Below are 13,448 nucleotides of genomic sequence, written 5' to 3'. Positions count from 1 at the left end.
CAAACTTATTGTGCTAATATTATTCTATAGTAGGCCTAATTAGTGAGTTTTATGGAAATAAAGCAAAGCAAGTGATGGCAAACTGAACATCTGTGTCTCTGCCTGCATGCTACTTGGCTTCCAAAGGGTGGTGCTGTGATATTGATTGTGTAGTTGCAGCCAGTATTTACATGCCACATGTGTGCTGCTCAGTCCCAGTGCGAGACATAAAAAAAAGGTCAGTCCTCTCTTCCCCTGCAGGCCAAATGGCAAGCTCACTTGCTGGCCCGCAGCGCTCGTCCCACCAGCATGAAGACCATCCCAGAGACGAGCTCCAGAGGCACGCCGGCAGCCGCCACCATGAACGACAGGCCGTAGAGCACGGACACCTGCGCGTTGGGACACGCCTCTCCACGCTCCTGCAGGACGTAGCGCTTCACGTCCATCACCTCCATCCACAGCACGTAGAGCAGCAGCGTGAACAGGAACAAGCAGGCTGGGGAGGGATATGAGGAGTATCAGGGAGACACAGATAGAGGCTATCACTGCTGCTGAGTAACACCAGAGGAATGCAGCTCCAACTCATCTCCACTGTTACCACGGCAGCAGTGTTTAAACATGCTGTTGTTATAGCTACGCCGCCACTTAGGGACATCTGCTGCCCTGTGTGTCGTTTGTCATGTGACAGTTATGAACAGCTGACAGTAGCAATGGCTGCAACATGTGTTTGTGTCTGTGCATTCACTTATTCCCCTGACAGCCTATTTCACGCTGCAGATGACTACCATGGTCATAAACACCACACACATTCAGACTATATTTTACCAGCAGCGATGAGGAAAGCGCCGCCCAGCTTGTACAGTTTGTGGCTGACGAAGGGGACACCGCAGACCAAGAGGAAGCCTCCAGTTAGAGCTGCGACCAGGCCAAGGATTATCAGCACGGTCCAGAAACCCCGAAACACTGCAAGCCATACAAACAGGCCACCATCAGAGCAGTTACACTTCCTATCTGTGTATTTAGCATGGTGGTTTTGGTGCTGGAGCATGTTTTTTGCAAATTTGGCCAACTTACAGTACCAGTCAAAAGTTTGGACAAACCTTCTCATTCAACTACTTTGAAGAATGTAAAATATAAAACATATTCTGGTTTGTTGAGCATTTGTTTGTTTACCACATAATTCCATATGTGTTCCTTCATAGTTTGGATGTCTTCAATATTAATCTACAATGTAGAAAAAAATTAAAATAAAGAAAAAACATTGAATGAGAAGGTGTGTCCAAACTTTTGACTGGTACTGTAAGTGGAGTAAGATTTGACTGTTAAATACAATGTTTGACAGTTTTTGTAGCAGCCTTAAGAGTTTAAATTGGTAGCCTACCTCTCATATGTGTCTATTAAATACTTAAGGAAACTACTGCCAGGAGATACCTAGCATAGCATAAAGACTGGAAGCATTGGGAAACAGTTTTGGTGACACTAACTGTGTCTAAGCACCTTCTGGTTGTAGCTTCATATTTAAATACATGAGAGTTGTGGCAATCTTATTATCTAACTCTTGAAAAGAAAGTTAATATTGTGAGTGTACTTCCCAAAATTTCAAACTATTCCTTACAAAAACACACGCAGTACTTTTTGAATAATTAATGACTACTTTTAGGCCAATACCTATATAAATTATTAATAATTTCTCCACCAGATTCTTATTTTTGGCAGTGCAGGGACTTTCATTTGGGAATGTGCATACGTGTGTGTCAGTGTGTGTGTGTGTGTGTGTGTGTGTGTGTGTGTGTGTGTGTGTGTGTGTGTGTGGGGTGGGGGTTACATTGGGAGACTTTGACCCATGATCTCGGTATTTCTAAAATTCTAGCTATGAGCTTGATTTGTATGGATGATTAATAAGAAATATGTACTCTTATTTCCCAGTAATTTATGCTCTTTAAAGCCATGACACAACAGCATAAAGTGTGTGTGCCTGTGTGTGTATATACAGTTTGAGTTAAGCTAAAAACTCCTGAACAGCTTCAAGTCTGTGGCACTGCCATTCATTAAGCCACAATGTGCCATTTATGAAAGCACCTGCACCTTCACTTTCTTTTATTTGTACAGTTTGTTTCCTTTAGTTTGTCACCTGATCGTAAAGATTAGAGAGATTGTGTTACCTGCTGTAGCATCATAACTTGGATGAGGCACCTGTCCAAGTGCAATAGGCAGAGGGAAGAGGTAACCATAGATGCACACCTTGGATTCTGGCTGGTTTGCTATATGAAAAAAAAGAGAGAAAAGTATTTTATGGCTGAGAAAAAAACCCAACAACAACAAGCAGAGTGAAAGAAAACAATGTAGAGAAAAGCCAAAAAAAACACACAAACCGAACTAAACGGCAACACATTCTTAAAGCTCTGCTCCTGAATATATATTCCGTCAAATATCCAAATTATAGACATTTTTCTTTCCTGCATTTGTTAGCATGACAAGCAGACCACACTGCTTAGTATGAGACATGCAACCACATTGGACAAACTCCAACAAAGACCTTTTGCCGCCTTAGAATGCGTACATACTGAAGAGAGTGGCCAGCGTTTCATGCGCTGTGGGCTCCACCTGAAAACCACATCGCCAGAAGAAGCCCTCGTGGTGCAGAGCGAGAGATGGAGGAGAAGATGTGACAGTTTCAACTAACTGGATCTAAATGGGAGAGAGAGACAGACATCAGCACACGAAACAGAGAGAGATGGAACCTCAAATGTCTGGAGATGGATGAATTTTAATGTCTGTCAGCTTTGTCAACGACGTCTCTGTTAGCCGCTCTGTGTGGTTCTGTGCTTCAGCGGTCCCCTGGCATCAAACGTGGTTCTGATTATGGCCTGCTCCTCTGTGAGGTTTTCGAGAGGGGACTTATGAAACAAGCATGAGCGATACTCTCCATTTGCTTGTCAGAAACATGATTGATGGCGCTGAATAACACACGGCAACTTTAATCGTCCTCTTTTATTGAAAATGAAAGACTGTTGTGCTGTGGCGTTGCGGAGAAGTTCATCCGGGATCAGCTTTTATAAATATACCCCTTACTTTGCATTTTGTGAACTTTCTCAGAAAATGTGGCGTAGAAGAATAAACTGGGAAATTAAAAGGGGCACTGCACCGAGTTTTCACAAGAGGATCAGCTGACTATTGCTGTACTACACAGGCAGTGTAGAGCAATAATGATTGCTCTTGAGGTTCTTTGTCAAGTCTGAGAAAAAACTCAGATGATGTCATCAAACTAATGAATATCCCATCAGTCTCAGCTGTACTTTGTATTTTGTGCTAATAGGCAAATGCTACCATGCTAAAACATTGAATGAATAAATATCTTCTTAACCTCAGTGTGCTAACATTTTCATTGCGAGAATGTTAGCATGCTAATATAGCATTTTGTTTAAGCATGGATGTGCTCACGTGAAGCATTATGGAGAAATATAGCTGTTTTATAAAATTATGCTTGAAAGATTGTTAACCAGGGTAGGGTAGGGTTCCGGGACAGAGGATGTCGCATGTGTACAGATTGTAAAGCCCTCTGAGGCAAATTTGTAATTTGTGATTCTGGGCTATACAAAATAAACTGAATTGAATTGAATTGTTAACCAGACATAGATAAAAAGTTGTTATTGGATGCATTATGGGAAATGTAGGATCAAATGTTCTGGGAGCTGGACTCATACTAAAAGTCACTTAAGTCAAACTAAAAGTCAGTGTGGGATGCATTGATCTCTGCTGCATTGAATTGGTCTGTGAGTCCTCCAACTTTACAAAAAGTTATTTTGGTGCAGCTTTAAATATCTTATAGTGGCATCGCGTGCATACTGCAGTGTACACAGCGTCTGATCAGATTCCACGTTGGGCATTTTGTGGTTCTCACATGTGATGTTGTGACTATTATTACATGCATTTGTTTAGTTGGACGTCACTGACCGACTCTGACAGCAGTCAGGTTTGCATTCACTGCAAGGGTTTGTGTTAGTGAATATACAATATGTGCACACGTTTCTCTCCTACCTCAGTCCCATTGGCATCTTGGGTCAGTGTTGTTTGTGTCGGCCATGTATACGGTCCACAGTTGTCACTGGCAACCAGCCAGTAGTCCGTTCCAAAGGCAAGGAAGAAACACAGAGTCCCTAATACCCCAAATATCCCCCCAGCCAGGGTCGCAGCTCCCACCCTCATAACTCCGGCCTAAAACCGCCTTCACTGTGCTCCTTCTCCTCAGCTTTTAGTCAGCTTCAGGTCAATCACTCCTCGGCTCCTCACTGGTGTCCACTCTGCCACCCTCTGCCCAGCCCCAGACCTAAAAGAAAACAGTCGGGCTCTCCCAGCCACTCCCTGGCATGCTGGGAGCTGTGGGGGACAAGAAGCTCCAGTAACCGAGGGGGTCAGGCGGGGGGGCAGGAGTTATTTTAGGAAGCAGTAAGCCTGTCCTCGTCAAATTACCGGTGGATTGGTTTGTGTGTGTGTGCTTGTTATGTGGACAGCGAGTGTTAGCCTTCATGACTGCAAGGTATTTCTGAGGTGGGTGTAACATTTTGAGCGCCACTTTGAAAATGTATTAGACCAGAGCTGCAAATTACCCTTCAACCTCCAGCAAAGGTGTTCATGAGGTGAAACACAGAGCTGGCAAACACTTAAAAAATGATGAAACCAGAAGGTGAATTATTTCATACATTTTACACGTTTTAATTGGAAAATATCCATGAAATTTCAGAAACCTTTTAACAACCCAGTCTCAAGCTCACAATTATATGGTTAAATTAATATGAGGTACTTATCACTTTTGAATAACTGAATTCACTGGTTTTCATTTCTTCTCCTCGCTGTCTGAACTTCTCACGGTCTGCCTTCATTGCTGCTTCTCGCTCTCCAGGACAAAGCTGAGTTGTTTCTTTGGCGTTCTTCCCACAGGTGCTTGATGTTGCAGAGAGATCTGCTCCTCTCTGGCAGCAGGAGATTGTGGATCAGCTGGTCCTCTGGTCTGAGCTGAAGGAACTGGGGCTGATGGGTCCAGGAGGACAGGCCTCGGGCTCATGGAGCAAACTGTCAAGAGATGAGAGGCTGCAGTGAGCTCAAGACCAACAAAGTCAAAGAATAGTCACACCATAGTTGTCAGGGTCAAAGGTCAGGGTGTGGAGAGACGATAGACAATCTTACGACGTGTCTATATTCTTAGCCTGTGTTTTTAGTGAGTACTGGAAGCTTGAGCGGAGAGACAAAACTGCCCATTTAGTTTAATATGTGTTTTTTTTGTATATGTATATCTTTCACTTTACCTGTGTGAGACCTGCATAGTCCTGCTCTCCCTCTGCGTGAGCCATTGAACTCTCCATCCTCCCCCTGTCACAATGGAAGTATATAGTACAACATATAGATTGCTCCATGTGCTTGATAATCTAAAAGCCAAAAGGTTATTTGAAATCATATCAAGTCTTAATTTAGTGTTTAAGTCATTTTAAGTAAATCAGTTCGATGAAACCATTTAATTCAATAAAGCTCTAATGGTGACACATTTTGTCATAAATAAATGTCACTCTCTTTTAAAGTGCTTAAATGAGAAGTAAGAGCAAACAGTAATTGGTTGGTTTTGAAATGATATCCTAAGACGATTATAAAACCTTTTTTGCAAGACATTTTTGAGGATATTTTGTTTATGTGTTCACATGGATACACTACTTACCTGTGCATTATTTGTGCTTCTCTCTCCCAGACTCTGGTGTCTGTGAAGAGGCTTTCTTGGTTTGTCCGTGATGCCGTAATGGTGCAAACTGTGCCTGCTGTAAGCTGGTGTCTGCTGGAGTCACAACTTATTCATGAACCCAAACAGTAGGTTAAAATAACAAAGTCCACGTTCACTGATCCCTTCATAAAAATACCAACACTGTGAATTTACCTTGTTGCTGAAGTTTTGAAGGTTTCTGGAGAGAATACGCCTGATGCTTTCCATCTCCTCTGGTAAGAGGGAGCGGCTCTGGGAGAGAGGGTCCACCCTAAAAGTGAGGTGGGAATATTCACATCCATTTAGCCAAAAACTCAGTGGCTTGATTGGGGTTTTCAGTAGGACGATTCCTGGGAATTGATGTGGTAGGCAGAGATATTCTGTAACTTTTGACTTCTAAACAGATGCAGATGCAGTAAGGGATTCTTACAAACTTGTAAAAGAACTTGTTATGGATTTGAATTAGCACACACAGGGTCGCCGACAAAAAGTAAAAATATGTGTTCTCACAGTGGTGGTGCCTCCTCGTCTCCTCTCTGCTCCCTCCTCTCTAGCTCCTGGTAAACTCTGAGGATGCTGGAGCGAGCCTGGTGATCCTCACGGATTAGGAAACGCCTAAGGTACTTGCTGTTGAACTGCTCAAATCTCACACACACACCAACACACAAAATACATTTCAGTAACCAGTTTACATTATTATTCCTGTCTGGTACATGATCAGGGACTTTTGCATGTATTTGCTGCCACCTACTGGTCATTTCAGGTCCTATTATTATGGGCTTGCAAAAACTTTTAGGAGAAACACATGCACACACACAAGGTTGAAGAAAATGTAAAAAAAACTAACTTGTCTTTCCAGTAGTGCTGCCCCCAGTAGCCAACCACGTCCTCTATTCCTGCCAGCAGGTGATCAATGAGCTAAGAGGAGACACGATGTGAGTATCAGTCATAGATTTCTTTTACCTCTGCATACAACTGCCTATTAATTATTTTGAAGTGGGTGTCTGTTAAGAAAGTATCATCAGTAAACAGTTTCTGCATAGAAAGTGCCATTAATCATTTTCACAGATGAAAGGGGAGAAGCAGAGGAGATCTGTTTTCACACACACAGGCGCCATGAAGCCAGTGCAACATGAAAGACTAATTTCTGTTACTGAAGAAACACTGAGTCAACTGGACAACTAAAGCTCATCACTGTGGCATCTTTTCTTATAAGATGGACATCATTTTTCACTTATGTATTTAAGTTAATAAAGTGTAGGTCTAAAGTTAAATAGTGCACATTTTGAAATGAAATTATAGCAAATCATGTTGGTTTGTAAAAAGGTGTTACCTTGTTTTACTGAAATGTTATATAAATGAAAAATGGACTAAAATCTGTATTATTTTAAAAATAGCTGATGTGTAAGTATGTGGCACCTGAATGATTATTTTGATGTCACCTAGAATACAACACACTAATAATGCATATACAGGGCTTTATTCCTTGCAGACGAAATTGCAGGCTCAGCACCTCGATGTGCCTGCTGCCATTTCTCACCCTGCTGTGGATCTCCTCGCTGACAGAAGGCAAAGCTCTCTTCTTCCTCTTCACATCCAGCAGCTCTACTAGAGGCTTAATAGTCATCCCCTGGAGACCAGACAAAAACAACTCAACTAATAAAAGAACAAAAGCCTCTATCTGAAAGAACAGGAAACTTTTGTCTTTGTGACGTTATTCTCCCACCTGTACAAAGACAGTGAAGAGGATGACCACGATGGTAGTTGTGATGAAGAGTCTTTTCTTTGGGAAGTCGTCAATCAGGAAGACGAGGGAAAAGCAGATTGCTCCTCTCAGGCCTCCGTAGGCAATAATGAACTGATCTCGAAAGGTCACAGTGTTCCTCCGGAGCTTGTTTACCACAGCAGTCAGCAGAAGAACACCTTCAAAGGAAGTGAAATTTGCTGATTCCTCTCCTTTGACAACTGATATTCAAGCTTCTGGCCAGAGCATTATTGGTACGTTGGTAGTAAAAAGTGAAAGCTCAGGAAAGATTTTTAATTCTACCTGTAGCCCTCCAGATGAGGCAGAGCAGCAGCGTGGAGCAGACAAAGGGCCAGCTCCACATATGGACATCCTGTATTGTGGACACGCCCAGGAAGATGAAGATGAGGGTTTCACTCACGCTGCTCCACATCTTCAGGAAGTACTGGATGCTGGTGTTGCTGCGCTCCGACACATTAGCCTCCACATACTGCTTCATAGTCACAGCACAGGTCACAATGCTGCAGAAAAGGGGAAAAAATTGAAGACATAATTAAGATAAGCGTTTACAAAAGGAGGTCTCTGAGTGTAAGTTGATACTCGGCAGCACTCACGCCATGATACCGGAGAGGTGAAGCATTTCTGAGGTCAGGTAGGACAAGTAGGAGTAGAGGAAGACAAAGAGCGGGGCAATGACCTGAGCTCTGGAGGTGAACCGTGAGGTGAGGGCCGCCACCAGGCCGAAGAAGAGGCCTACGAACAGGCCCCCGAGGCCCACCACCAAAACCCTGCACCCTCCCAGCAACACATCCAGCCCCGACACGGACGGCAGGCGGAGGAAGGACTCAAACAGCTTGTAGAGCACCTGGAAGGAAGAGAGATGTATCAGAACAAGATATTTTATTTTATTTCAAGACCATCTGGTGACCACCTCTGCCCTCACCACGGTAACGGCGTCGTTGAGCAGCGACTCTCCAAACACCAAGATGTGAAGCTGTTCGTTGACTTGCATCTCCTGGAAGACGGAGAGAACGGACACGGGGTCGACGGCGGCGATCAGAGAGCCAAAGAGCAGGCAGTGGAGCAGAGAGATGTCTCCCAGAGAGCTCGGGGCCAGCATGCACACGCCGTACAGAGACAGGCCGATGCCCAACACATTCCACAGGGTTCCCAGCACCGCGTACCTGGAGATGTGTACTCAATCAGCAGGTGTTTTAATGGACTTACTTGCCAGTGGAAAAAACAATCCACTCAGCACCTACTGTTACTGCCACTTGGTCACTTCTAATGTTCTTCTAAGAATTCAAAAAATTGGTGTCACGCTAGATGGAAGATTCACCCCGCTCTGTGTTCTTGAGACTAAAAAAAACATTCAGTCCACTTGCTGTTGTACAGTAGTGATACAGAGAGAGCTTCTCTTACTTCATAAACAATCTTTGGCTCAGTACAGAAAGTGTACTGCGAGCACACACAAACAGCTGATGTAGTGACAGCTGATGTGACCTACCGCCAGTGACACCTGTCATTTTACCCAGTGAAAGTGCATGTTTTTAATTCATTTCTACCATAAAATATTGTCCCCTGGGGAAAATCCTTTATTTAACCTTTACTTGGATTATCCCATTGAGAGTTTAAATCTCTTTTACAAGGGGGTCCTTAGATTTCAGAGTTTAGGATGCATCCTTTTTTTTGTATTGTTGTGTGGTATGTGTTGTCTTACATACCTGTGCCAAAGACAACTTTCAATTTTATGTGGAAGATAAAGTATAAGATCGGATAAAATATAATAATCCTTTATTAGTCCCGCAGCTGGGAAATTTCAGGATTACAGCAGCAGAGTGGACAGTGCAAACGAACCACCAAGAGAAATAAGTAGAAAAACAAGATCAAAACAATCATAATAAATAATAATCACACAGTAAAGGTATTATAAATAAGTAAAAAATGCAAAAAAGAGAAAAAGATATAATCAGACTGAACTGTTGCCTATAGACCCGGCAGTGATACTAGATGATAAATCAGGGGAGGACCAAAGTCTCTAGGAATTATCCTCTGGGATATTTTAATTTCTGCACTAGATTTCAGTTTGTTTTTGAGAAATCTCAGTCGTGACTTAAGTGGTGTACTGACCAACGACATTCCTTGAGCCAAGCTGCTAACAAGGCTAAATATATTAATGTTAGCAGCTTTAAACAAATAAATGATAATTCTGGTGATAAAATGTTAAACATTTTTATCAGCTTGTTTCAGGAATCATTGATGATTTATTATTAATTGGAAAATATGTTACGCATTCTATACATATGTTATATTTTTTCCTGTTCTTCAGAGATATTTGGAATGTTTGAAAAAAACTCAAATAATATGTGAAAAAGGGGTCAGACAGTGTGAGTGTATTCTGCACATTCTGGAAACAGACCAACAACACTGAGCGTGTACCAACCAGAGGATGGTGCCGAGGTTCTCAAAGAACAGCCTCCCTGGCAGGAAGTATCCAGCGTCTAACACGATGGGCGGGAGCAGAAAGAGGAAGAAGGCATCAGCGCTGAGAGTCGGGGGAGCAGAGTGGCGAACGCCATAGATCACCCCTCCAACCAGGAGGCCCACCATGATGAGCAGACAGCTCTCTGGCACCACTGCTGGGACTCGACCTGACCAGTGGAAACCTGGAGGTTAGAGACAGAGAAGATAAAAGGGCGTCATGCTAATTGGATTCAACCATGTTTGATTTTTTTTTAGCTGCAACAATTTTTACACTCTGACTGACTGCACAGACTTGGAGCTACACCAAAAGCTAATACATATCATATACATTACATTCATTTAGCAGACGCTTTTATCCAAAGCGACTTACAATCAGTAGAATATATCATTCACCCATTCACACACTGATGACAGGCTACCATGCAAGGTGCCACCATCAGACTCTAACTAACATTCATGCAACAGCCAGTCCACACCGATGGCAAGCCTTCGGGAGCAACTTGGGGTTAAGTGTCTTGCCCAAGGACACATCGACTGCCGAAGCCGGGTATCGAACCACCGATCCTCTGAATGGAGAACTACCTTGCTCTCCACTACGCCGCCCCACATATATAATATGCACACAGCGGGGTACTAATGGGATTCTTGAGTTAGCTTTATATATTCAATATATAATGACATTTCATAGGGCTGACATGAATTATTTGAGGCTTTGATCGTTGCCATGGAAATCAGTATTTGAATGCATCTTCTTTTGCATTTTTTTTTTTTATATAGACCATACATTACTCCAAAAATCCCAACTAGCACTAAGGGCAGTCTGCCGTCTGTGGTGCCCTGTTACTCCCTGCAGGGGGAGAGAGGCCAAGGGAAGCAGTGAGGGCTGGCTGAAGGGTGATGTGAGGCTCACGGAGGTAGCCCGAGCAACTGTCATCACAGGACTTTAAAAACCAAACTAGAGAAGGTCGCTCCGCACCAGTTGAGAAGTGTAATAATCATTTTTGATTCGTTATGAAACTGTGGCCGGACAAATTTGAATTTGATGAAGGCCTCCTGCAGCAATTTATAGGCCAACACAGTGTGGAATGGTCGGTTTAAAAGCTATTGTACGAGGTAACCATCATTTTTCATTAGTAAAGAGCTTATTGGTAGGAGAAGAAACAATGATCCCATGTCTATCGATTAGCTTGGCTATATTTTTATTTAATAAGTCTTAAAGAAAAAAAAAACTGACCTCTTTGAACTCTCCTTTAAGTAAGAACTCCTACCAGCATTCTTTGATTTCAAAATGTGTGACTGCTATGCAAAATTTGCAAAGGTTGTCAGGTCTGAGAAGAAGGTTCTCTTTGAGATTCTCTCATTTTGGTTCCTGTGTGCCTTTATATTGTAAATATGTAAATATGAAATTGAAAAATGATAATGATTATGGTAAACAACTTGGATTACATTACTCCTACAGTAGTTGCTAAAGTAACTCATACATACAGTGACATAAAACTCAAGCAGCAGCTTCATTTAACTTCAGATTTAATCCCTCAAACAACATCTAACCTCTTCCTGTAGCTTCGTATCTAATTTTGGCTTTTCATGTTTGAGCACAAGAGCAATTGAAGCTCACCCAGCTTGGCCAGTGAGGCCAGCATGATCCACAGCACAATCTCAAAGGGAGCCTGCACATGGTGATAGTCCACGCTGAAGACCCTGAGAGCCATCGGCTGATCCACAGACAGGCTGCCATCGCTGCTGTTGAAGCCCTGCGAGGGGGGCAGGTTACGAAGCTCAGATGGAGAAGTCAGGGCCAAACATTGGGGCCAAAACAGGCAGGCACAGAGCAGCAGAGAGGGAGTCCACAGGGCAGCCATCATACAGCCATGCTGGGACAAAGGGAGAGAATGGGACAGTGGTTATGGAGTTAGGGGGAGGGAGAGCAGCACACACACAAACACACACATGTACACATGTACACACACAAAACAAAAACTCAACAACTCATGCAGCCCCTAATGTGCACAGGAATCCCTGAGCTAGCAGCTGAACAGGGCTCAACACACACGCTTAGGCGGGGACATCACTCTCTGAGTGGATTAGAAGGATGTTACTACCATCAATAGATTACATATGACACCAGCGTAACTATAATCACTATGAATTTCATTTTATATTGCAGAAATGTTCATTTAAGGCTTCCAGCATTAAGGGCGGACTATGTGGCACTGCATTACCTTTGCTTTTTGACACTTGTTTTATGCAGGTGCCCTTTTTTGTCACACACACAGGTGTCACACACACACACACACACACACACACACACACACACACACACACACACACACACACACACACACACACACACACACACACACACACACACACACACACACGTGTGAACATCACAGCATTTCAGAAATGTATTTCAAACATCCTTAGGCCCTGGATTTGGATAAGTCAAAAGAGTGGAGAAACCTCAGGAAGAGCAACTGGGGAGGGATCCCTCTTCCAGGACGGACATAAAATAGGTGTTGCATATCAACTGGCAAATATTATGCATGTGTTTGAACTGTGGGAGGAAACAGGAGCAAATCCCGAAAGGAACCCCATACCAGCGCTGGGAGAACACGCAAACTCCACATAGGCGACAGTGCTAACCACTGAGCCACTGAGAGAGGTGTGATGTTTTATAACGCTGTTGAGAGAATTTAGTTTTCCTGACCAATGATCAAATATGGATTCTTAGAATCCTGATCCTAACTTCAATATTTCTCAATACTAACATGCTGATGCTTAGCAGTTATTTATACAAACACTAATGAAAACCCCTGAAAGCAATACACGCTCATATAAAGCTGACTGTTGAGGTGTAACTCACCTTAGAAAGCTCTTTCCTCTTTTTTTTCATCCTTTACTTTTGCTGCTCTGGTGAGGAGGAGGGAACGCTCGGGCCATCCAGAGGTTTAATAGGTCATTGGTCAAGCCATGCAAGAACCTACACAATTAAAGAGACAAAAGGATACGGTTTGTATGATAGAACAGTAAAGTAGGAGTGTGTGCTACAGAGCAACATCATGGCTTAATTGCTTACAGCAGAAGAATGAAAATGAATTGTAAGAAAAAAAGAGTTATAATTGTTTTCAGTGGAATATCTTACTTCTGTAAATGTCAGTGCACTCCTTTAGCTCTCTCTTGGTACGTTTGGGCAACCGTCCCCATGTAGCAGTCATGGTGCTTTCTTTTTTGGGCTCCCTGAGCTCAGCCATCATCTCCTTGGCAAAAACTGTTAATCTTCCACTTCATCCAGCTCTTTAGTCTGGATGATGTTTTTTTACATTTGGTGCACACTTTGCAGTTCCTGCATATGTTCCTCTGTCCGTCTCCGTTTCTTCCACCTGTTGCAGCAGTGGATTTTTTTGGAAGCAATTTATAGGGCAAGAACTGTCAATTTTTAAGCATTCACAATTGAAAGAATTTACAGGGTTTATACGTAAACTTACAAGGTAT

General features: G+C 42.9%; 2 protein-coding genes across 2 annotated transcripts; both read right to left on the bottom strand.

The window, feature by feature from the left end:
- Window positions 1-254: 254 nt before the first annotated feature.
- Window positions 255-4,185, bottom strand: LOC129089814 (transmembrane protein 182-like). Its single transcript, XM_054597181.1, has 5 exons — window positions 4,018-4,185; window positions 2,544-2,667; window positions 2,142-2,240; window positions 805-942; window positions 255-475 (listed from the first exon to the last, which is right to left on the bottom strand). Exons 1-5 carry the CDS (start codon window positions 4,183-4,185, stop codon window positions 255-257), a joined length of 750 nt encoding a protein of 249 aa, XP_054453156.1.
- Window positions 4,186-4,855: 670 nt separating this feature from the next.
- LOC129090526 (sodium/hydrogen exchanger 2-like) lies at window positions 4,856-11,815 on the bottom strand. Its single transcript, XM_054598174.1, has 13 exons — window positions 11,572-11,815; window positions 9,913-10,135; window positions 8,413-8,653; window positions 8,084-8,334; window positions 7,773-7,990; window positions 7,452-7,648; window positions 7,266-7,355; window positions 6,573-6,643; window positions 6,236-6,370; window positions 5,900-5,996; window positions 5,687-5,800; window positions 5,283-5,346; window positions 4,856-5,049 (listed from the first exon to the last, which is right to left on the bottom strand). The coding sequence occupies exons 1-13, from the start codon at window positions 11,813-11,815 to the stop codon at window positions 4,856-4,858; spliced, it is 2,139 nt and encodes a 712-aa protein (XP_054454149.1).
- Window positions 11,816-13,448: the final 1,633 nt, after the last annotated feature.

The sequence above is a fragment of the Anoplopoma fimbria genome, chromosome 4 (genome assembly GCF_027596085.1).
Source record: "Anoplopoma fimbria isolate UVic2021 breed Golden Eagle Sablefish chromosome 4, Afim_UVic_2022, whole genome shotgun sequence".
In the NCBI taxonomy this organism is placed as follows: domain Eukaryota; kingdom Metazoa; phylum Chordata; class Actinopteri; order Perciformes; family Anoplopomatidae; genus Anoplopoma; species Anoplopoma fimbria.
Note: the sequence above shows the minus strand (reverse complement) of the source record. Positions and strands in the feature narration are given on the sequence as shown.